The 25,927-nt window shown below is 36.1% G+C and overlaps 1 protein-coding gene across 1 annotated transcript in view; it reads left to right on the plus strand.

Moving 5' to 3' along the window:
• SMARCA5 (SWI/SNF related, matrix associated, actin dependent regulator of chromatin, subfamily a, member 5) overlaps positions 1–25,927 on the plus strand; it is a 44,583-nt gene that overhangs the window by 11,025 nt on the left and 7,631 nt on the right. The window contains exons 4-18 of the mRNA XM_060147696.1: positions 436–536; positions 2,026–2,126; positions 2,897–3,076; positions 4,426–4,581; positions 4,680–4,811; positions 7,137–7,205; positions 10,359–10,468; positions 16,424–16,650; positions 18,454–18,575; positions 18,653–18,805; positions 21,077–21,209; positions 23,990–24,138; positions 24,340–24,459; positions 25,237–25,347; positions 25,667–25,780. Of these exons, the coding sequence (XP_060003679.1) occupies positions 436–536; positions 2,026–2,126; positions 2,897–3,076; positions 4,426–4,581; positions 4,680–4,811; positions 7,137–7,205; positions 10,359–10,468; positions 16,424–16,650; positions 18,454–18,575; positions 18,653–18,805; positions 21,077–21,209; positions 23,990–24,138; positions 24,340–24,459; positions 25,237–25,347; positions 25,667–25,780 (1,978 nt within the window). The remainder of the gene's footprint in view (positions 1–435; positions 537–2,025; positions 2,127–2,896; positions 3,077–4,425; positions 4,582–4,679; positions 4,812–7,136; positions 7,206–10,358; positions 10,469–16,423; positions 16,651–18,453; positions 18,576–18,652; positions 18,806–21,076; positions 21,210–23,989; positions 24,139–24,339; positions 24,460–25,236; positions 25,348–25,666; positions 25,781–25,927) is intronic.

Consider the following 25,927-nt stretch of genomic DNA (forward strand, 5'->3'; position numbering starts at 1 on the left):
TGCTTAAGCCCAAAGTCTCTATTCTGCATATTCTGCAGCTTTTGGTGAAAGCTGTAGTTTTAAAAATGTGACTTCTGGTACTATTTGAGGTCGGGGGGCAAAATACTTAACTTTAAAATGCAAATTATGAGGTTTTTCTGACTGCATATTTCCTTGAAATTAGATTATCACATTTATGTTTATCAGGTTCTGGTTAACCTAAGGTATTACTCTATTTTAAAAACTGTATGTATATCTTAGAAAGCCATGTAAAACATTTCAGGTTTAAATTTACTGATGATTTCTACTGTTTACTTTTTTGTCTTAATTTACATCCCTGTTAAGAAATTATTGTGTAATCTTGGTCAGCCTCTTGACTATTATGTTGAAATAGTAGCTGGTAGTCAAAATTAAAGCCAAAACTCAAATCACTTGATTTTATTTTAAACTTGACAGCTATCGGCACCGAAGAACAGAGCAAGAGGAGGATGAAGAATTATTAACAGAAAGCTCCAAAGCAACCAATGTTTGCACTCGATTTGAAGACTCTCCGTCATGTACGTTACACATATTTAATTACTTGATCTCTGAAACATCCCCTTGTGAGATATCCTTTGGTTAATGTTTTGGATTTTTCTTGGCTGTAATTTATAAATGGAATTTTTAGTGACCTTTTGAAATTTATTGATAATGAAATGAACTTCAGATATTTTTTGGATGGAAGCCATAGTATATTAGTACAATAGTGGTGCTGTATTTCAAAGGGTCATAAAACGCCATTGTGCTTGTTGTGGCCTGAATGTATATGTAAAACTGGGAATGAAGTTTGCCTTATATTTGCCCTAGATAAGAAGACTAATGTGTAAAAAAGGGCACTTCATAAAGACTGTTTTTACTCATCTTCTGATTTTCTGTTTTAAATTTTTTTCCAAAATGTACTTGTTATTAAAGGTTTTCCAAGAGAAAACATGGTTAACAAGGTTTAGGTTTTACCCATATATGATCTTGGTTGTCTGGTGGCACGGTTGTCTTCACTGAAGCCTAGCGTTTTTTCCCTGACCTCCTTTCTCTGTCTCACTTGATGACAAGTTTGTATGATCATAGTGGTTGTAAGCAAAAAAAAATTTATAATAGTCAATATAGGATGTATAGTTTGGATTTGTTATCTTAATAATTAGCAAACTGAACTTCGGGGAAGATAGGATTTGGTTAGAAATTTAGCAGGCTGGTTAAAGCGTGTACCTCCAGATTTTTTTTTTTTTTTTTGCTACACAGTACGCAGTTTCCATTTCTTTTCATGAAGCTAGAGGCCAGAACCAGATTAACAAGGAGAAAGGAAATTTGAATGATTTGTTATCTCTTTCTCACATTCCTACATTGTAACTAGTTTTCCCAGCATTGATGAACTTTTCATCTCAAAGCAGTGTTTTTCAAAAGGGATGGAGTACAGAATACATAGTTTTTTTAAAAAGTTGGGTTATTTATGATCCATATACTTAGTAATTATTATGGGGTGGGAAATATGTAATAAACCCTGAAAGAGATACAGTTCCTTTTTGTAGGACCCCTTGGAAAAGTAAAAAAAGTAAATTAAGGAAGGGTAAAGGAAAAACAATCTCTTCTAATTCCTATTTCCCCTTTGTTAGGGCAAAAACAAAGTCCCCAGAGGTCATCAGGGAAGGTGAAAACGTTTGGTTAGAAACACTTGTAGTAACATTGAAAAAGGAAATAGAGAGACCAAAGAGTCTCTAGGACCAGTATATGGGTAACATAGGAACTGAGTGATTGAGGTACTCTGATGCCACCTGTCATGGTTCCTGTACTCGGTTGTCTTCCATATCCGTCATCTCCACTCCAGACCACCGCCACTACCTCCACTGATTTGAAACTTGCAAAATTCCCATTCTTAAGACCTAGTAAAGAAAGTACAGTCAGAATAAACATGTGTAGGCCCAAGTTAAACCTCTGAGTATCAGATGGAGGGGGAGCTTCCCACCTGTTTTTATTGTCTTTAAAATGTGCATGTCGTTTTTCTTTTGTTCTTAGATGTAAAATGGGGTAAACTGAGAGATTATCAGGTCCGAGGATTAAATTGGCTCATTTCTTTGTATGAGAACGGCATCAATGGTATCCTAGCAGATGAAATGGTATGTGTTTGATAGCTTTGTACAAGTCCACATTTTATAATTTAAAACCTTATACATCATTAGATTTATAAAAGTTAAGGCTTGCAGCATATAGTTTATTGATTATACTCTAGAACTGTTAGCAAACTAACCCTCTGTCAAACTGATAAAAGCTCACTTTAGTTGCATAAGTGGGATCTTACATCTGTACTTCAGCTGTGAGGAATTATTATCTATGAAAGTATAATACATTTAAAAATAATACATTTTGAGAAACATGCCTTTGGTTGACTTTTACAATGTAATGATTTGGCCATCTCCCTTCAATTCTACAAAACACAGGTGGTGGGGTCAATTGAATGTCATCGAGAAATATTTTATCCATGATGGTAGCTTGTACAGTTCTGTCCCGTAAAACATTATATCTTGTTTACTATTTACTAGTTATGTAGTGAATGTTTTATGTTTCCCTATAGCTATAGTGCCAAGACAATTGCTTAGAGAAAGTATGGAATCAAAAGAGATAGGTCTCAATTCTAGCTCTGCTAGGTGACCTTGGGAAAGTCACTTAAATATCTGGGCCTTATGGAGATGGTAATAGTACATCCTTCAAAGGCTTGTGAAGGTTAAATGACGTAACACTCATAAACTTGACACATACCAAGTTTTTGCCATTTGTTAGCTGTACACATAGCTTTTCTTTTAAATGTTTCCGTATATGTCGGGAAGGATGAATATGGAAGTCTGTTTTGTTTTTGTATTTCATTGCTTTGTGTTTATTTTTCTTTCAGGGCCTGGGAAAGACTCTTCAAACAATTTCTCTTCTTGGGTACATGAAACACTATAGAAACATTCCTGGTCCTCATATGGTTTTGGTTCCTAAGTCTACATTACACAACTGGATGAGTGAATTCAAGAGATGGGTACCAACACTTAGATCTGTTTGTTTAATAGGAGATAAAGAACAAAGAGTAAGTTTCTCATATTTCATTACATTTTTGATATTAAAAGAATTTGAATTTAGGTTTTGTGGGAGGGGGATAACTAGAGGAGGGATAAAAGGAGAGAAAAAGGGTCCAATAATAAGCTTGGTCTTCACAAATATTAGTAATTTATAAGTGGAATATTTTTTTGATGGTTAAGATTTATACTGTGAAAATGGAGTTGTAGACTGTAGAAAGCTATAAGAATATAGTTGTTTTCTCCTGCTTTCTGGGGGTAGTTATAAAATCAAAGGCTGTGTCTCATTCTAGCAGCATTTTCTTTTTTTTTTTTGCTGTACGCGGGCCTCTCACTGTTGTGGCCTCTCCCGTTGCGGAGCACAGGCTCCGGACGCGCAGGCTCAGCGGCCATGGCTCACGGGCCTAGCGCTCCGCAGCATGTGGGATCTTCCCGGACCAGGGCACGAACCTGTGTCCCCTGCATCGGCAGGCGGACTCTCAACCACTGCGCCACCAGGGAAGCCCCATTTTCTTATTTTTAAAAGAAGTTTTGAGTGTGTGAGGTGGTTAGAGATTTAAGGAGCCAGATTTTTAGATTGATGTATATAATGGTAATAGTCATGGAATAGTAATTTGTAATAGTAAATAATAATGTAAATAGTAACGTGATGAGTCGGTATGATAACTATCGAAATAAGTTAAAATATTGATAAGTTGGCACATCCTTTTTGGAAGAAGATATGGAAATAATGACACTATTAAGAGTATAAAATTCAGATTAAAAAATATACTCATACTGCATTGAAGGACTATGTACCTAATTTTGTTTTCCCTTTATTCAGATATCAGTGATGACTAGATTTCTTTTCTCCCTTTTTGTATTCTGTTACAAAATTGCTTATTATGCTTTGAAGCCCAATTGTTTAACCAGTCTTTAGTTTCCTCACCTGTAAAATGAGAAAATTAATAGCAATGTCTTAATAGATCTATAAACATAAAAGGAATGAAAGTGCTTACTGCAAACTAGCCTTTACTCCTTATCTATCTTTATGTCAGAAAACTCTCTATCCTTTTCTAAACCTATGTGCTAAGAATTTCAGCACCTAGTGGAATCGAGGAAAGAAGACATTTTAATAGTTAGTCTGTTGACTTTTGTACCGAAGAATTTTGTCAGTTTGTTTTTACTAAATGGCTCTGACATGATTACTTCATGGTTAATGAAGTTACTTTGAGCTGGTTCTAGCTGCTTGCGTACTATAGATGACTCTTCTTTTTACTCTTTCCACCCCCTTTTACATAGTAGATTACATCCTTGTCATCAGTAAATTTAATGTATAGTTTATTTCTGCATGGTGTAAATTTTTTCTTTTGCTACACAGGCTGCTTTTGTCAGAGACGTTTTATTACCAGGAGAATGGGATGTATGTGTAACATCTTATGAAATGCTTATTAAAGAGAAGTCTGTTTTCAAGAAATTTAATTGGAGATACTTAGTTATAGATGAAGCTCACAGGATCAAAAATGAAAAATCGAAGGTAATTTGATATTTAGATGTGCAAATCATTTGTACCTTAGTTTAGAATTCGATCGATGTACAGAATATTCATTCTAATAATGAATTTGTTTCTTTCAGTTGTCAGAAATAGTGAGGGAATTCAAGACTACAAATCGACTATTATTAACTGGAACACCTCTTCAAAACAACCTGCATGAGCTTTGGTCACTTCTTAATTTTTTGTTGCCAGATGTCTTTAATTCAGCTGATGTAAGTATTTCTTATTATTTTCTAGTTGGAATAATGTTTTTTAATACTATACATTTTTGTAATAGAATTGGCCTGCTTCAGAAATCAAACAAATGGGGCTTCCCTGGTGGTGCAGTGGTTGAGAGTCCACCTGCCGATGCAGGGGACACGGGTTCGTGCCCTGGTCCGGGAAGATCCCACATGCCGCGGAGCGGCTGGGCCCGTGAGCCATAGCCGCTGAGCCTGCGTGTCCGGAGCTCCGCAACGGGAGAGGCCACAACAGTAAGAAGGCCTGTGTATCGCAAAACAAAAAAACGAACAAATGAACTCATAGAAAAAGAGATCAGATTTGTGGTTACCAGAGGCAGAGGGAGGGGGGGAATTGGATGAAGCCAGTCAAAAGGCACAAAGTTTATTGTACTTATTTATCTTCCACTTATAAATAAGTAATAGAGATGTAATGTACAGCGTGATAAACGTAGTTAACACTGCTGTATGTTATACATGAAAGTTGTTGAGAGTAAACAACAACTAAGAGTAATTAATAGTAATAAATCCTAAGAGTTTTCATTACAAGGAAAAATATTTTTTCTGTTTCTTTGATTTTGTACATATATGAGATGATGGATGTTCTGTAAACATTGTGATAATCATTTCATGATGTGTGTAAGTCAAATCATTGTGCTGTACACCTTAAACTTATCCAGAGCTGTGTGTCAGTTTATCTCAATAAAACCAGAAGAATAAAAAAAAAGAATTGGCCTACCTTTCAGTCTACTTGAGATAATCATTACTTTTTCACGCCTTTAGGTAGTTAGCCTTGTGTAACCTACTAAGTTTTGTATGCATTCTGAGAATTTACTTTTGTGCCTTTTGATTTTAGTCTTATTTTAGAAATCATGGTTTGTTCTCTCTGGAATGTCATAGATTCACATTCTTATTTGGTCATCCTGTTGGCCTGACATTGTTTCAGTGGCTCTAGGTGGACTGCTTATGTTTTTAAGCTCAGGGTGTTTTATGCTCAGGGTGTTCCCCCAAGTGAATTTGCGTACTTCATGTTGCCTGTGTTTTAAGTCCCCAGGATGCCCTCTCCCCAAGATGGCCTGCAAGTTTGGTGAAATATGTCTAACCATTCTTTCTTACGGTCTAGCAAACATAGAACCTAATCCTCACCTTTGATAGATTATTTGCAGTGATGGAAATGGTTAATTAACTATTTGAACTGTTGGTTGTACTTAGGAACATAATGTACATTATGTCGAGAGTCTGTGCTTATTAGTAATTTCATTTTTTTGTTGGACTAGAATTCATTTTTGACCCTTAGTTCACATTGCTGGAGTGTGTGTGGCTTTGAAGAGCTTATTCAAATAAGTTCCAAAAAGGTGTTAATTTTGGTTTGTTGTGTTAAGTAAGGATCATTTTAAGAGTAGAGAAAATTGTGTTCTTGAAAGACATTTAGTCAGTGTCATCAAGCTGCTTTAGTTCTGCTTTATGTATTTTGATTTTGTTTTTGAGATAATTTTTTTCCTACCACATTGACACTTCCATTTCTTTAATAATCTCTGCTAAAGCTTTGTTTTAGTTAACACAGTGAACTCTAAGATTATGTTTACTAACAAAGCAAATACAGTTGACCCTGAACAATACAAGTTTGAACTGGGTGGGTCCACATTTTTTTTTTTTCAGTAGTAAATACTATAGTTCTGCATGATCCACAGTGGGAGGGCTGACTATAAGTTACATGTGGATTTTCAGCTGCATGGAGTATTGGTGCTCCTAACCTCTGCATTGTTCAAGGGTCAGCTGTATATAATAAATATGCTAAAGAGATAAAAATAGGGAAACTGTCCTTGTTCAAATCCTACCCAAATACTAATGAAATGCTGATAATCTCAATTTCACTTTTAGTAAGTTTAATGAAAATTGACATTGCTCTAGAAAGCTTGTGTTTGAGTAGTCTGAATGGTCTTTGAGAACAAACCGTGAAGTGGTTTTAATTTTTAAGGTTTTCTGAAACTGAAGAAGGATATTTTTTCAAGGATATTGATTTTCTAATTCTGTAAAACTTGGTTTCTAACAATTTTCTTTTCACTATGAAACTTGGCATCTGGATGTTTTTGAGAAAAATGTTAAGGAAATTATGATTCTCAAACTAGTTCTAAAATTAATTGCTAACAGTAGCGCATATGAAAAATAAAGAATTGAACTAAATGATTTTTGTGGTTCACAACTCAAACATTAAATTAATTTTAGAAATTATTGTTATATGTTATATAACTAGCATAACAGGGTATTTGTAGTTAATATTATCTCTGATCTTAACGTATTTTTTATTTGTTAATCTAGGACTTTGATTCCTGGTTTGATACAAACAATTGCCTTGGGGATCAAAAGCTAGTTGAGAGGCTTCATATGGTAAGTATTTTGGAGTAGGGTTAGAAAGCATATTTCCAATGGGAAAAATGCTACAGATTTAAATTAGTGGATTATTTTTCTGTTAACAGAAAGCACAGTGGCTTTAGCATCAGATCTGTTTGAATCCTGCCCACTTAACTGCTTAATCTTATGATGGGAGGAGGGGTAATATAGGCAGTTTTAGCCTTAGAAAGTAGGGTGGAATACTAACTTTATGAAGGAAAAAAGTAATCCCTTAGGGTTAAAAAAGTACAGTGGGGGAAAGAAGAGTTGCATAAGGACTTAATATAGATAAGTTTTGGAAGCTTAGTTCCATTTACATTCCATAGGAGAATCTAACAGATTTTGTTCTAAAAGGCCAAAGGTCCATCTGTTGTTCTTAAATCCAGTGACTGTGTGTAAGCAGCTGCTAATAGCTCAGTGCGAGAAGAGTTGATATGTTTTTGCCGTGAAGTATGGCTTCGTTTCTTCCTGTGGAGATTCACAAGTGAAAGTTGGTAGGAAGATAGAAATTTCTCTGATAGACCACAAATTGTGATACCCTGGCCTGCAGGATAAATCATGTAAGCATGACATAGAAGGCCTTTCATGACCTAACTTAGGGTTCCTCAACTTTTGTTGACATTCTGGTGTAAATAATGTTTTGGAGGGCGAGGAAGGGTGGCTTTCTTGTTTGACAGCATCCCCAGGGCTTCTGTGCTCTAGATGCCAGAGTATATGCCCTCATTTGTGATAATGAAAAATGTTTCTAGGCATTATAAACATGTCTTGCAGGGCAACATTGCCCCTCCTCCAAAACGTTAACCTTTCGAGTATTTTCCAACTTCTGTTTCACTTCTTATATCAAGCTTTAATTTGCTAGAGTTGCTGGCTCCATTGTCAGTTTTCTGTAAACATTGTGCTAATCTCAGTCTCTCTGCTTACCTTTTTTGCCACATCTAGTATCCCCTTTCCTGCCCTCTTACTGATAACACCTAGGCCAAGACTCAGTGGTGATGTCACTTTCTCCATGAATACCCAGGCTGAGGCCAGCCTAGAGACTCCTTCTGTATATTCTATCTTTACTAATCTTGACATTCTAAGTTATAGGACTTTGCACAGGGTACTGAAATGACTTATTTACACATGTTTTCCCTGCTGCATTGCAAACACAAAGGCAGAGTATGTCTTAACATTTGTTCTTGTATCCCTAGCACAATGCCTGGCTCAAAGTGGATATTTGATTAAGGGGAAAAAATTAAAAATTTTATGAATGTTCCGATATTTCTTTCTACATAAATTAATTTTTAAGATACTTTAAAATTCTATGTACTGAAATTTTATTTTGTTAAACATTTGAAGATGATGATCTAGACACCTTTGTTTCAATTTAGATGGCATTCAAGCATGTAAGCACTTAGATTTATCTGTTTGAAGGACTGTGGATTATATATGTAGGCTTTGCTTTAATAAATAGATGGGTACATGTAGGTAAAGCATACTAAAATCCACACAACAGAATACCAGTTTTGGCATTTGTTTGTTTGTATGAAGATACTTAACAAATCAGGGGGAAAAGGTCTGGTGGCTACCATTCTGCTCTGTCCTGAAAGTCCCACCATAGCTCCTGTGATCTCATAATGAAAGAGTATATTCACAATCACATGGGTGTACTTAGGAATGAGATAATTCTTGTCGTATGAGTTTTCTATTTTTGCAACACCCCCCAGCACCCCCAAAAACCCGCACCAAAACCTAAATTGTATGTGTTTTAATAATTCCAGAAGTTATGAGTTGGCTGAGAGGGCTCTTTGCTGGTTTTACCTGTACTTATCCAGCTGCATATACCTGGACGGTTCTGGAAGAGGGCCAGTGGGGCTGAAGGTCCTTGCTCATGTGTCTGGCAGTTGGTGCTAGCTTCCGGCTAGGGCCGCACTAGCTTCCTTATGTGATGGCATTAGAGTACTGTTGCTTATTATTTTTCTCACCAATTTTTAATTTGTTTTGTGGTGATTATATTTTTATAAGCTAGTGTAAATAGAACAAAGGATGACACAAATAAAAGGATATCTTTAGTTTTATAGATGTCAACTGCATACAATATTGGTATGTCTCACAAGTATAATGTTGTGTAAAAGAAACCAGATATAAATGAGCATGAGTCTTTATAGTTAAAAACAGGCAAAACTAATTTATGATGTTAAAAAGTATGAATATTGCTTACCTTTGGGAAGAAAAAGGGGGATAGTGACTGGTAAGTTTACAGAAGGATTTATGGGATGTTCTGTTTATCTAGGAGATGGTTACATGGGTATGTTTACTTGATTAAAATGCATTAAAATGCATTCACGATTTGTATACTTTGTGTACTTTACATTTGTATACTTTACATTTGTCTACTTCCATAAGAAAATGGTAGTAAATTAAAAAACTGTAACCATGAAGACATCATAATGTAGACCTAGCCATTTCTTAAGTAATGTTAGACAGTCTACATGCAGGTAACTAGTTTGAAATCTGAGAGGCAATGAATGTTGAAAATATCATCTTGAAAATTTACTATTTTTAATACTTTATGACAGTATATATTTTTAAAAAATTTTTGTTGGAGTATAGTTGCTTTACAATGTTGCGTTAGTTTCTGCTGTACAGCAAAGTGAATCAGCCATAGGTATACATACAACCCCTCTTTTTTGGATTTGCGTCCCATTTAACTCACCACAGAGCATTGAGTAGAGTTCCCTGTGCTACACAGCAGGCTCTCACTAGTTATCTGTTTTATACATAGTATCAATAGTGTATATATATCAGTCCCAATCTCCCAGTTCATCTCGCCTTCCCCTTCTCCCTTGGTATCCATACATTTTCTACATCTCTTTCTGCTTTGTAAATAAGATCCTCTATACCAGTTTTTTCAGATTCCACATATATGCGTTAATATAAGATATTAATTTTTCTCTTTCTGACTACATATTGAAAAAATATTAATCTTAACATTACTCTTTAGGAAATCACTAATAATAAGCTATGTATTTGGAAGGAAGAAGTCCTAAGAATAATTTGATGTCCAAGAAGTTACATTTCTTTCTATGTATTTAATAGACACTTTTGAGATCCTGAAATAATACTTACATTACAGATAAGGTCATCTGCATTTCTTTTTGCTCTTTTAAGGTTTTGCGTCCATTCCTCCTTCGTCGAATTAAGGCTGATGTTGAAAAGAGTTTGCCTCCAAAGAAGGAAGTAAAAATCTATGTGGGTCTCAGCAAAATGCAAAGGGAATGGTATGTGTTCTGAGACGTTTTTGAAATCACTCTTGATCCTGTACTAACTTTCATTTGTATTTTATTTTCCTAACTTGTGTTGTCAAGGAATTCTGTTTGCTAGATTGAACTCAGCCTAAAGAGTTTCCCAGTCGTATAATTTGATTAGGACTTGCTAATCAAATTTGTGATGCAAAGCCTTTATTAGATGAAGGAATCAAGTTGGGAGGTTTATGAATTCAAAAATTAAACTTGGCATTTAACAGGGATGCATTTAAAGCCTGCTGCTTGGGTTTCTATAAAAGAAGCTGTGGTGGCACAGATGTGAGACATGTGGTTAACCCGGTGGTTCATAAATACTGGCCTGTGGGCTAGTGTTAGTCCCTGATGAAGTTGGAGATTGTAGAGGTATGAGAAAACTTAAGTGCTTTCTCTTATCGCAGAAAGCTACATTTATTTAATTTAAAAGACTCTGTTCTGAGTTGATGTTTTATTTTAGGCAGGATAAAATGTCCTTTTGTGAAATTATGGTGATGACACATGGTAGCTACTTTTACAATACTTGAATAGGACATACTAAAAAAGTTGAAAACCTTGTAAGTTTTTATTTCTTTTTCTTCTTTTCTTTTTTTTGAATTTTATTTTATTTTTTTATACAGCAGGTTCTTATTAGTCATCAATTTTATACACATCAGTGTATACATGTCAATCCTAATCTCCCAATTCATCACAGCACCACCCCCACCACCCTGCGGCTTTCCCCCTTTGGTGTCCATACGTTTGTTCTCTACATCTGTGTCTCAGTTTCTGCCCTGCAAACCGGTATATCTGTACCATTTTTCTAGGTTCCACATATATGCGTTAATATACGATATTTGTTTTTCCTCTTTCTGCCTAACTTCACTCTGTACGACAGTCTCTAGATTCATCCACATCTCTACAAATGACCCAATTTCATTCCTTTTTATGACTGAGTAATAATATTCCATTGTATATATGTACCACATCTTCTTTATCCATTCGTCTGGTGCTGGGCATTTAGGTTGCCTTCATGACCTGGCTGTTGTAAATAGTGCTGCAATGAATATTGGGGTGCGTGTGTCCTTTTGAATTATGGTTATCTCTGGGTATACGCCCAGTAGTGGGATTGCTGGGTCATATGGTAATTCTGTTTTGAGTTTTTTAAGGAACCTCTATACTGTTCTCCATAGGGGCTGTATCATTTACATTCCCACCAACAGTGCAAGAGGGTTCCCTTTTCTTCACAACCTCTCCAGCATTTGTTGTTTGTAGATTTTCTGATTATGCCCATTCTAACTGGTGTGAGGTGATACCTCATTTTACTTTTGATTTGCATTTCTCTAACAATTAGTGATGTTGAGCAGCTTTTCATGTGCTTATTGGCCATCTGTATGTCTTCTTTAGAGAAATGTCTATCTAGGCCTTTTGCCCGTTTTTGGATTTTTTTTTTGATATTGAGCTGCATGAGCTGTTTATGTATTTTGGAGATTAATCCTTTGTCCGTTGCTTCGTTTGCAAATATTTACTCCCATTCTGAGGGTTGTCTTTTTGTCTTGTTTGTAGTTTCCTTTGCTTTGCAAAAGCTTTGAAGTTTCATTAGGTCCCATTCGTTTATTTTTGTTTTTATTTCCATTACTCTAGGAGGTGGGTCAAAAAAGATCTTGTTGTGATTTATGTGAAAGAGTGTTCTTCCTATGTTTTCCTCTAAGAGTTTTATAGTGTCCGATCTTACATTTAGGTCTCTCATCCATTTTGAGTTTATTTTTGTGTATGGTGTTAGGGAGTGTTCTGACTTCATTCTTTTACATGTAGCTTTCCACTTTTCCCAGCATCAGTTATTGAAGAGACTGTCTTTTCTCCATTGTACATGCTTGCCTCCTTTGTCATAGATTAGTTGACCATAGGTGTGTGGGTTTATCTCTGGGCTTTCTATCCTGTTCCATTGATCTATATCTCTGTTTTTGAGCCGGTACCATATTGTCTTGATTACTGTAGCTTTGTATTATCTGAAGTCAGGGAGTCTGATTCTTCCAGCTCTGCTTTTTTTCCTCAAGACTGCTTTGGCTATTCGGGGTCTTTTGTGTCTCCATACAAATTTTAAGATTTTTTGTTCTGGTTCTGTAAAAAATGCCATTGGTAATTTGATAGGGATTGCATTGAATCGGTAGATTGTTTGGGTAGTATAGTCATTTTCACAGTGTTGATTCTTCCAATCCAAGAACATGGTATATCTCTCCATCTGTTTGTATCATCTTTAATTTCTTTTATCAGTGTCTTATAGTTTTCTGCATACAGGTCTTTTGTCTCCCTAGGTAGGTTTATTCCTAGGTATTTTATTCTTTTTGTTGCAATGGTAAATGGGAGTGTTTCCTTAATTTCTCTTTCAGATTTTTCAGCATTAGTGTATCAGAATGCAAGAGGTTTCTGTGCATTATTTTTGTATCTTGCTACTTTACCAAATTCATTGATTAGCTCTAGTAGTTTTCTGGTGGCATCTTTAGGATTCTCTATATATATTATCATGTCATCTGCAAAGAGTGACAGTTTTAGTACTTCTTTTCCAATTTGGATTCCTTTTATTTCTTTTTCTTCTCTGATTGCCATGGCTAGGACTTCCAAAACTATGTTGGATAATAGTGGTGAGAGTGGACATCCTTGTCTTGTTCCTGATCTTAGAAGAAATGCTTTCAGTTTTTCACCATTGAGAATGATGTTTGCTGTGGGTTTGTCGTATATGGCCTTTTTTTATGTTGAGGTAGGTTCCCTTTATGCCCATTTTCTGGAGAGTTTTTATCATAAATAGGTGTTGAATTTTGTCAAAAGCTTTTTCTGCATCTATTGAGATGATCATATGGTTTTTATTCAATTTATTAATATGGTGTATCACACTGATTGATTTGTGTGTATTAAAGAATCCTTGCATCCCTGGAATAAATCCCACTTGATCATGGTGTATGATCCTTTTAATGTGTTGTTGGATTCTGTTTGCTAGTATTTTGTTGAGGATTTTTGCATCTATATTCATCAGTGATATTGGTCTGTTATTTTCTTTTTTTTGTAGTATCTTTGTCTGGTTTTGGTATTGGGGTGATGGTGGCCTCATAGAATGAGTTTGGGAGTGTTCCTTCCTCTGCAGTTTTTTGGAAGAGTTTGAGAAGGATGGGTGTTAGCTCTTGTATAAATGTTTGATAGAATTTACCTGTGAAGCCATCTGGTCCTGGACTTTGGTTTGTTGGAAGAGTTTTAATCACAGTTTCAATTTCATTACTTGTAGATTGATCTGTTCATATTTTCTATTTCTTCCTGGTTCAGTCTTGGAAGGTTATACCTTTCTAAGAATTTGTCCATTTCTTCCAGATTGTCCATTTTATTGGCATAGAGTTGCTTGTAGTAGTCTCTTAGGGTGCTTTGTATTTCTGCGGTGTCTGTTGTATCTTCTCCTTTTCCATTTCTAACTTTATTGATTTGAGTCCTCTCCCTCTTTTTCTTGATGAGTCTGGCTAAATGGTTTATCAATTTTGTTTATCTTCTCAAAGAACCAGCCTTTAGTTTTATTGATCTTTGCTATTGTTTTCTTTGTTTCTATTTCATTTATTTCTGCTCTCATCTTTATGATTTCTTCCTTCTACTAACTTTGGGTTTTGTTTTTCTTCTTTCTCTAGTTCCTTTAGGTGTAAGGTTAGATTGTTTATTTGAGGCTTCTCTTGTTTCTTGAGGTAGGCTTGTATTGCTATAAACTTCCCTCTTAGAACTGCTTTTGCTGCGTCCCGTAGGTTTTGGATTGTTATGTTTTCATTGTCATTTGTCTCTAGGTATTTTTTAATTTCCTCTTTGATCTTTTCAGTGATCTCTTGGTTATTTAGTAACATATTGTTGAGCCTCCATGTGTTTGTGTTTTTTACTTTTTTTTCCCTGTAATTGATTTCTAATCTCATAGTGTTGTGGTCAGAAAAGATGCTTGATATGATTTCAATTTTCTTAAATTTATTGAGGCTTGATTTGTGACCCAAGATGTGATCTATCCTGGAGAATGTTCCATGCACACTTGAGAAGAAAGTGTAATCTGTTTTTGGATGGAATGTCCTGTAAATATCAATTAAATCTGTCTGGTCCGCTGTGTCATTTAAAGCTTGTGTTTCCTTAGTAATTTTCTGTTTGGATGATCTGTCCATTGGTGTAAGTGAGGTATTAAAGTCCCCTCACTATTATTGTGTTACTGTCGATTTCCTCTTTTATAGCTGTTAGCAGTTGCCTTATGTATTGAGGTGCTCCTATGTTAGGAGTATATATATTTATAATTGTTGTATCTGCTTCTTGGATTGATCAATCCCTTGAATTGATCATTATGTAGTGTCCTTCCTTGTCTCATGCAACATTATTTTAAAGTCTGTTTTATCTGAAATGAGTATTGCTACTCCAGCTTTCTTTTGATTTCCATTTGCATGGAATATCTTTTTCCATCCCCTCACTTTCAGTCTGTATGTGTCCCTGGGTGTGAAATGGGTCTCTTGTAGACAGCAAATATATGGGTCTTGTCCTGTACTCCGCCAGCTTGAACCAATCCTCACTGTGGTTTTAATTTTCATTTCCTCCTCTTTTTGTCTTTTTTTAGAAGTTTTATGGGTATCTGAAATCTAAAAGGCTGGAAACCGCTGACTTAAGTGTAGTGTTCAGAGGAGGGGAATAAATAGCCAATGTGGTATAACCAGGAGAGAACACATCTCAAGTATATTGTTTCATACTTTATATTGATAAGTATTTGCAAGGGTCTGCAGTTGTTGGTAAAAGGACAGAAGGGATGTAAGGCAAAGAAATGGGGATGTTATCTGGTAAAGAGATGACCAGTGTAGAAGATAGGCCATCCTAAATGTCTTCAAAAATTTTGAAAGGTGTTAGGGTTAGGCTTGTCTTATATAGTTCTAAAATACAGAATTAAGACATGAGTCAATGCTGAGGGAAGACAAATCTTTTTTAGTTATAGTCATATTGAGGAACTTTATATCAGTCAGAATTGTGGGTGCCTTGAGTATTTCGTGCCCCATAATTGGAGTTGTTAAGCATAGATTGCTTTCATTGTTTATGTTATTTTGCTCAGTGGGTTCAAGGTGCTGAATATTTGGTATTTGGACAGATTGCTCTTTCCTTTAGAATAATGTCTAACTTCTTAGTGTATACAGTCAAGGCTTTTCATAATCCAGCCTTAGCTTAACTGATCCCTTCTCTTCCCCCAGCCTGTACACTTTTACTTATATTTAAATCGCATTGTATTCATTTTATCATCATCATATGCTTTATGCTCTCATGATTCTTTCTCCCTCCTTAGCTCTTAATGTTCTTACCCAAATGCTACACTAGCTCCGTTGAATTATAATGGAATAGTGGCACTCTTCTGTTCCGACTACGAATTGAAATTATGTTTAGGACTTCCCTGGTGGCGCAGTGGTTGAGAGTCCGCCTGCCGATGCAGGGGACACGGGTTCGTGCCCCGGTCCGGGAAGATCCCACATGCTGCGGAGCCGCTGGGCCCGTGAGCCATGGCCGCTGGGCCTGCGTGTCGGGAGCCTGTGCTCCGCAACGGGGAGGCCACAACAGTGAGAGGCCCGTGTACCACATACACACAAAAAAATTATGTTTAAAACTGGTCTTTTAAGTTTCGCTTTATTACTTAAAAATGTTGTATCATATGGTTTCATTTCAATTCATCCCAAGGAGACGAATTTACTCTTTCGGGCCTCAAGGCCCAAAGCATTAATGGTACACATTAGAACACTGGGGGGAATAAAGAGAAACAGAAGAAGAAAGAGGTTATAGGTGATAGACTCCTAACTACACCTTAGAAGTTGATGGGTTGTTTCTTACAGGTATTTTGGGTTGAGATGGGATTGAGGATGTAAAGTGGCAGAGACTCGTCCCAGGAACATTTGAGCCCTCTTAAAATGTTTTTCTTCTTACTAGGTATACCCGTATATTAATGAAGGATATAGATATACTAAACTCTGCAGGGAAGATGGACAAAATGAGGCTACTGAACATCCTGATGCAGTTGAGGAAATGCTGTAATCACCCATATCTCTTCGACGGAGCTGAACCTGGTCCACCTTACACAACGGACATGCATCTAGTTACCAACAGTGGCAAAATGGTGGTGTTAGACAAACTGCTTCCTAAATTAAAAGAACAAGGTACTTACGTTACTGGTATCAAATGGAGAAGTAATGGAAACTGTCGTAAGATTCTGATGTTAAGATGAAGGAGCCATCCTACCTTATGAAATGACGACTATGGCACTTTCTAAAGTTGAAGTGTGGGACATTATCTGAGCTTTCCTCCCTGCCCTCCTATTTTAAGCCTTAAATCTTTTAGAAAGTGATCAGTAGTTAGGGTAGCCGCACTCCCTGGATTTGGGGGAGAGTTCTTTCTTATTTTATATATGCTTTCCTAGAAGTGTCAACTTTTTGTTATAAAATGCCAAGAATGCTCTTCTCACCCATATGTAGTTCCCAGAGCCTTTGGTAGACAGTGGTGTTATGTTCATGGTATTTTTTCTTAGCGTTTGTGTGGATTTTTAATTTAATTAAATGACATGTGCATGGACCCAAAGCGGTTTTATTTGTAACACATTGGCTTTTAATATGAAAATGAGTATGTGTACAGATGTATTTAAATTACAAGAATGTAGAGAGAATTTAGTAGGAAGCCAGCTTCAACAATTATAAATTCATGGCAAAACTTGTTTTCATCTACATCGTACCTACTTTCCATCTCCGAGAACGTTTTGAACCAAATCCCAGACATCAAGGCATTTCATAGACAAATTATTCATTCTGTAATACGAAGTATACAGTCAGATTTAAAGTTTCTCCATTTGTGTTTCTCTGTATATTTTGGTAAGAATGAAAATTGTACCAGTAGGTGAATTTCCTCTAGCATATTGACTGTTGAAAACATTGTAAGAGTTGCCAGTGAATTGGTTTACTTTTTTCTTTTTATACCTTTTTTTAAAATGTATTTTGTAAAATGCTTTCCTTGGGCCTCAGCCTGGCCTCACTGCATTCTAGGGGCAGTATCCCCCGCTTCTCCTGCCATTGGCCTTAACCGGCCCTCGGGCCCTCCCACCTCCCAGGACAGGGTGGCACCTGCCACTTTCAGGACCACCCTTCCAAGGCAGAGTAAACTGGGACCCTGTTGCTAAATAAATAAATAAAGATAGATAAACAGATAAATAAATAAATAGTTTTCCTTAAAAGCTTAGTAATTGAAGAAATTGAATACATGGGGAGGAGTGGCAGGAACTTGCTAGGAGACTACTGAACATCCGTATGCATTTAGGATGTGGGAGGGTGGACAAGAGCAGATTATCAGCCTCAGCTTCTAAGAGAAGATAGTTTCGTAATCATTATTTTTTAAAAGGATCCCTTTGTCTTCGTAAGTCCTACTGAAGGTGGTGTGCAGCTGGCTGAAGAAACGCAGTTGGATAATTTGAGTCACGGCATAAGTGAAGGGTGATGGTCTAGATGTGAGGCGCATATTTATGGTCCTTCCATCTGGATTGGGTCTTGAGAACTAGAATGAGACCAGGGTGTTGGGTGTTTGTTCAGAGATGTGTCGGGCTGTGCACAGGGAGGAGTTGTGGTGGAGGGTTATTTTTAAGTATGTGGGATAAAAAGATAGTGATTCTTTCAGCCTTTGGGATGGCAAGACCTCCCAGGCCAGAGGTGTAAATACCCTTTTCTGTTTACAAAAACACTTTCCTTCAGTGTGTTGTGTAAATACTACCCTTTTCTATTTGTGCATTGATGGGAATAATGTGGGGAGTGACTAACTTGGATAATAAATAATGTACAGTTTTTTTCTTGTAACTACGTAACCTGGAATTAAGGAGTAATTGGTTAGTTTTGGTTTTGGTTAGCCTTAAATTTAAATAATTTTTTTTTTCTTTTTACTTTTGAAGCTTCTGATAATGGGCTGTTAATGTTTGCCGACAGGTTCACGAGTACTAATCTTCAGTCAGATGACGAGGGTATTGGATATTTTGGAAGATTATTGCATGTGGAGAAATTATGACTACTGTAGATTGGATGGGCAGACACCTCATGATGAGAGACAAGTGAGTAAAATCTGGGGAGGGGAGATCAAAAAATTATCAGATAAAATAATTTTCTGACATTTATTTTGTGTCTATAGGAGTCCATCAATGCATACAATGAACCAAACAGCACAAAGTTTGTTTTCATGTTAAGCACGCGTGCTGGTGGTCTTGGCATCAATCTTGCTACTGCTGATGTAGTAATTTTGTATGACTCGGATTGGAATCCCCAAGTAGATCTTCAGGCTATGGTAAGAGATAACAAATATATTCTGTGCCTAACAGACGTTTTAAAGTAAACTGATAAACAGTCTACAAATGTCAGTGACTTAATCCCGTAGGATTGTATTTTCTCTGACCTCATAGTACAGTGAGGGTATTTTGCTGGTGATCTTCCATCTAAATCAGGGTATTTCCATCTTACATCTTTGTCATATCTTAGGACCTTAGAGTCCTATTATATCTGCATCCTGTTGGTAGAAAGGGGAGGAGAGAAAGCTGAGAATTGCCCAGGAAATTTTTTATGGGGCAGAACTGAAAGTGACCCCACATTCATTAGCCAGCACTCAATCACGTAGCATAACTTACTGCAAGGGAGTTGGTAAATGATAGTATAGTTGTGTCCCAGGAGGAAGGGGTAGTGGGTTTGGGGAGCTACTAACCTGCCTGCCACATTAGATGTTTAAAATTTTAGGCCCATGTGTGGGACTATCTTGGCCAGATCAAGAGGATCATTCGTTTTTTTAAAAAAAAAAAAATTAATTTTATTTTATTATTTATTTTTGGCTGCGTTGGGTCTTTCTTGCTGTGTGCGGGCTTTCTCTAGTTGTGGCGAACAGGGGCTGCTCTTCGTTGCGGTGCGCGTGCTTCTCATTGTGGTGGCTTGTCTTTGTTGAGGAGATCAGGCTCTAGGCGTGTGGGCTTCAGTAGTTGAGGTGTGTGGACTCAGTAGTTGTGGCTTGCAGGCTCTAGAGCGCAGGCTCAGTAGTTGTGGTGCACGGGCTTAGTTGCTTCGTGGCATGTGGGATCTTCCCGGACCAGGGCTTGAACCTGTGTCCCTTACATTGGCAGGCGGATTCTTAACCACTGTGCCATCAGGGAAGTCCCAAGAGGATCATTCATTTTTTTTAGTTATTTCTGAGATATACATTTTAAAGTAATAACTAGAATTATGACTTATAACATTACACCAGAACATATAAGATTTTTAGAAATTTCATGTAATGTCTGAAACATTTATGTTAACATATTTCCATACAAATAACCCAAAGAAAGTTTAGTATTAGTTTTGTTTTTTTATACTGCAGATTCTTATCAGTCATCCATTTTATATACATCAGTGTATACATGTCAATCCCAATCGCCCAATTCATCACACCACCATCCCCACCCCACCACGGTTTCCCCCCCTTGGTGTCCATACATTTGTTCTCTACATCTGTGTGTCAACTTCTGCCCTGCAAACCGGTTCATCTGTACCATTTTTCTAGGTTCCACATACATGTGTTAATATATGATATTTGTTTTTCTCTTTCTGACTTACTTCGCTCCGTATGACAGTCTCTAATCATTCTTATGTTGAGAAAATATGAAAACTTAAAAGTTCTAAAGTTTGATATTGCTAATAATTTGACCTGTGGTATTTACATCTTTGGTGTTCGCCACTTTCATCCTGTGACTGTTTGTAATGGTGGCTGGGGAAATTGATCAATTAGAAGTAGGGGTGCTTTGTAAGATGTGTTTTGTGAACTTACCAAAAGTTAAACAGAAAATGGAATTCAAATTAATTTGATTACTTATATGTAGTTAATTGGGCGCTATTTAAAGACTAGGATTTTTTTTTTTTTTGCGGTACGCGGGCCTCTCACTGTTGTGGCCTCTCCCGTTGTGGCTCCGGACGCACAGGCTCAGCGGCCATGGCTCACGGGCCCAGCCGCTCCGCGGCATGTGGGATCTTCCCAGACGGGGGCACGAACCTGTGTCCCCTGCATTGGCAGGCGGACTCTCAACCACTGTGCCACCAGGGAAGCCCCTAGGATTTTTATATTGTTTGTGGAGATTGTTTATTCATGTCACTTTTTCCCCTAATTGCAATGAAAATTTAGATTTGATTTAGGTAGAAAAGCATTTTGAATTTAAACCTAAGAAAAAAAGATTTTAAAAAAACTTTTATCATCAGACTTGAAGATTATAATTGTGTCTGTCTTGTCTGGAGAGATTATGTATATTTTATTTCCGTATAACCTAGACAAATTAATACAGTAGTTTCTCACAGATTCAGCAACTATGATGTGTTCTATACCTCCTAAAAGATTTTCTTGTGAGATAACCAGTTAATTTGATTGAAACTGAGAATTTAAGAAATGTTAATGGAATATGAATCCGTTATAGTTGTTTTGTTTCGTATTTTTAAAACCATTTTGTACTTGAGAATATTTTCATTTTGTTTCTCAGTGTACACATTCAAATGTTATTTATGTGAATTTTCAACTGGATTCAAAGTAACCTGGTTATTTTTCTAGGATCGAGCCCATAGAATTGGACAAACCAAGACAGTCAGAGTGTTCCGCTTCATAACGGATAACACTGTAGAAGAAAGAATAGTGGAACGTGCTGAGATGAAACTCAGACTGGATTCAATAGTCATCCAACAAGGTGAGCCTTAGGACTTTAAAAATTTACTAGGTTGAATTTATAACACTTTTTTCCTGGATTTTTTTTAGGATATTCTTGTTGTTAAACATATATTAAATCAAGCTACCAGGCAACAATATTTCTATTCCAGACTAAAGTAAGCTTCAGTTTTGTTAAGAGGATGGGTTTGGGCTCAGGAAGGTTGAAATTTGAATATTGACTCAGCTGGTTAGCAATTCTTTTACACTATCTGAGCCTCTTCTTCATGTGTTAAATAGGGATACAGAGATTTTTAAGGACTAAAGGGGATAATGTATATAAAAATACCCAGCATTCAGTGTGGTACATATTAAATAGAGGTGTGATGAGTGATTTACATGTACTAACACTCAGTTGACTACTCTGGGGAAACTGAAGAGATAACAATAAAACTCAGAATTCTTTTTTCTAATCCACAACGATTTATTGAGCACCAGCAGATGTCAGGCACTGTTCTTAGTGCTGAGAATACAGTGGTGACTGAAACCAACCAGTGTTCTTACTTTCAAGGACTTTATAATTTAGTGAGAGCAAGACACAGAATAAACATTTATGTAAATAAGACTAGATGGTGAAAGTGGGATTTTATTTTGGATTAATTGAAGGGAACTTCAAGTTCTCATGCCAGATCAGCTTTCAAGGAAGACATTTATATTTTCATGAAGCTTAAAATAGAGTTAGTGATGGGATGTGTAAAATGTAAAAACCAAAACAAACCCTCAGTAACCTTGAGCCCACGTTGGTTTCCTTCCTTCCCAAATTGTGTCATGACCAAATGCATTTTATCTGTCTCTAAAGCTAAGAGGTATACTGTTGTATTATCCACTGATTATTACATTTGTGTGTCTTGGTTTTCTCAACCAGTCTCTAATTTCCTTGTAAGGAAGGGAATGTTACATTTCTTTGTTATCCCTTAATGCCAACCATAGAGTTAGCCACGTGTCTGTATACATAAAGTCAGAAAGAGAAAAACAAATACGGTATGCTAACACATATATATGGAATTTAAGAAAAAAAAAAAAAGGTCATGAAGAACCTAAGGGTAAGATGGGAATAAAGACAGACCTACTAGAGAATAGACTTGAGGATATGGGGAGGGGGAAGGGTAAGCTGTGAGAGAGTGGCATGGACATATATACACTACCAAACGTAAAATAGATAGCTAGTGGGAAGCAGCTGCATAGCACAGGGAGATGAGCTCGGTGGTTTGTGACCACCTAGAGGGGTGGGATAGGGAGGGTGGGAGGGAGGGAGGCACAAGAGGGAGGAGATATGGGAACATATGTATAACTGATTCACTTTGTTAAAAAGCAGAAACTAACACACCATTGTAAAGCAATTATACTCCAATAAAGATGTTAAAAAAAAGACAATACATGATTGCTTTATTATTAGTTGTTTTTGTTAATAATTGCTTAACATAGTGAGCTTACTTTGTACCAAGCCATGTGCTAAATATTTAAATACTGAGTATTACCTTCTTTAGTCTTCATGCCAGCTGGAGGTTGGCATCAGAGGTAGAAGCAAGTCACTTATTTACCGTTTACACAGCTAGGAGGTGACTCATCCGGGGCATCAAGAGCTATATAAACTATTACAGTGCAGTGTTTAATTATGAAGTTCTCTGGGGACTTCTGGGGCCTGCCAAACAGGTTTCTCATGAGTGATGTAATGGCTAGTTTTTTTCCCCCTCACATTCATCCATGCTTTTAGAAATACATCTGCCTTGTGGTTCTTGTTCTCAATTATTTTCATCTCTGAAACCCTTCTCTTTTTTTTTTTTGAAGATTAAAAAAATACAAATTCTTTTACAGTCAGCTTAGAAAAGCTTTTTCAGTCTTTTGACTTAATGTTTTTGGGGTATTTTTTTATATTTACTAAGGCAACTTTTGGAGCAAAATTTTGTGCTAGTAGCTTTGTTAATCCCATTTATAGACATATTAGTCAAACAAGCCTTGGGTGCATATGCCTCTGTGTTAACTGTTTTGTGGACTAAGGGGTATAACTAAAAATATGAGAATATACAGAAGTACTTTATGTCTGAAAAGTTCCCTCCCAGTCCACAGGGAAGTAATTTCTGTAAGCTTAAGAGCATTTTGATAGCAGTGAGATAGCTTTCAAGAACTGCTTTCATGTTCTGTGGATACATTCTAACTTTGAAAGTCACAAATATTTGATGGTGCATTCTGTTACGGATCCAAAACCATGATACAAGTATGTAAGGTCCCAGAAAACAGCTTGTATCTTTACCTACTCATTACAAGTTGGTTGAAGTAGAAAAATTAAAATAGAAGAAGTATATGTGAGTGGCTCTTGAAGTTTGGCAATATGAAGGTTTTTATACTTTTGTAAGTAGAACAAGCTGATTTGGGAGTATTAGTAATAATACTAATCAGTTTCTGCTTATCAGAAACTTCTTGTGTTTATAGTGCTCTCACCTTTTGGTACTTAAAGTTATGGTAATAATTTTGATTTTCAGATATCCCAAGTTACTGTCATTCTCACTGTACAAGAATATATTTTATTGAAGTGGCATTTGGTAGGCTTCATTATGTAATATGTAAAGTTTAGAAATATTTCAGAGTTTACAGTTTAGAATTTGGTATTTTATATAAAAATGAAAATTATCAGATGAGAATAAACAGAAATGATTGACGTTTGAGGCAAAATTATGTGGTATTACATCTAACATTTAAAATTCCAAATATCCAGTAAACTAAAGTTTGTTTGATTAACATTACACAATAAAACCTTTTTTTCAGGAAGACTTGTGGATCAGAACCTGAACAAAATTGGGAAAGATGAAATGCTTCAAATGATAAGGCATGGGGCAACACATGTATTTGCTTCAAAGGAAAGCGAGATTACTGATGAGGATATTGATGGTATTTTGGAAAGAGGTGCAAAGAAGGTGAGATGCAGATTAAATGATATGTTTAATATGTAAAATATTTTAAACCAGAACTGTTTGAGGAAATGGTTATGTGAGTTATCGGTAATCTGACTTCCACAGAAAGAAGTTTTTATGTAGTATAAAGCCTAATTTATTTTGACTATAGTTCTCATGCTTTTTAAATTCTCCATCTAATAGGATGTTTCTTTTGTTTCCTAGACTGCAGAGATGAATGAAAAGCTCTCCAAGATGGGTGAAAGCTCACTTAGAAACTTTACAATGGATACAGAGTCGAGTGTTTATAACTTTGAAGGAGAAGATTATAGAGAAAAACAAAAGGTAATTTAGAAAGAGATTTTGGTTACTTGAAGACTTAATATTTTACTTGAAACTTGGAATTTAAGTGTTAGGTGTAATGCCTTGTCTCAAACAGCAGTCATTCCTGTTTACTCACAACTAAATTATTTTCATTTTTGTGTTAAATTTAATGCCACATTTTCAGTTGGTAAAGTGAAATGTTTAAAAAGTTTATATATACTGTTACAGTGCACGATGTTGTGTGGGGTGATTATAGTAATTTGGAATATTTGAAAATTAAAACTTGCCAAAAAAAATCGTCACAACCTTATTAGACTTTTTTTTTTAAACAGCAGAATTGGCTGGTAATAATTGAAGGGAATAACTTCTTATTTCATAAGTAATACTTGCTGTTATATAGTGAAATTAGAAAATACCTACAGGGTAGAAGAAAAAAAAAATTCTACCTAATGCTTTCCCTTTTAATGTTTAGGCATGTACATCCTCTGAATTTTTTCTAGGCTAAATATATATCTACATTTCTCTCCTAATTGGGGTTCTAAACCTTCTGTAGCATTGTTTTTCACCTAGTATTCATTTGGTCAGGAAATACTTACTGAATGCCTATGCTCTTCACTAGACCTCCTGTGTGTTAATTGCATAGTCCCTAGCCTCATAGAGCTTGTAGTCTAGAATTTTATGAATATCTTTGCATTTATAAATAACAGTCATAGTTATGTACATAGTCGGAGTTGCATTCATGTAGGATTTGCGACTATATAATAAAGTTGGTGATTTGAATTGTTTCCCATGTGCTAGATTGCATTCACAGAGTGGATTGAACCACCTAAACGAGAAAGAAAAGCCAACTATGCTGTTGATGCCTATTTCAGGGAAGCTCTTCGTGTCAGTGAACCTAAAGCACCCAAGGTGAGTTGACAGAGCACAAATGTCTAAAAATGTTGGAACTGTAAATCATTTTTCTTCTTATACTCTTGAGATAAAATCAGATTGAGAATTAGATTTTATGGTTTCTTACAGTACACCTCCTTCAGCTTTTGTTAAAAGTTTTCTAAAGATTAATTTTGAATGTAAGCATTTAAAATTTGATTGTTTGTTCAGTTTTAGTGGAAGATGCATTCAGTTGCTTGGAGAATTGGCTGTCATGATTTTATAGAATGAAGAAAGGTTATAGATAGATTTAAAGCAAAATAGTTGCTTTCTTATGAAGAATACTTTTTGTTTTTAGGCTCCTCGACCTCCAAAACAACCTAATGTTCAGGATTTCCAGTTCTTTCCTCCACGTCTATTTGAATTATTGGAAAAAGAAATTCTATATTACAGAAAAACGATTGGGTACAAGGTAGAAGAAGTAACACTTTGTTCGTAACTAACCTAGTTTTTTGTTTTGTTTTTTTAAATATTTATTTATTTATTTGGCTGTACCGGGTCTTAGTTGCAGCATGTGGGATCCTCATTGTGGCTTGTGGGATCTTTAGTTGCAGCATGT

Source organism: Lagenorhynchus albirostris, chromosome 4 (genome assembly GCF_949774975.1).
Source record: "Lagenorhynchus albirostris chromosome 4, mLagAlb1.1, whole genome shotgun sequence".
Classification (NCBI taxonomy): Eukaryota; Metazoa; Chordata; class Mammalia; order Artiodactyla; family Delphinidae; genus Lagenorhynchus; species Lagenorhynchus albirostris.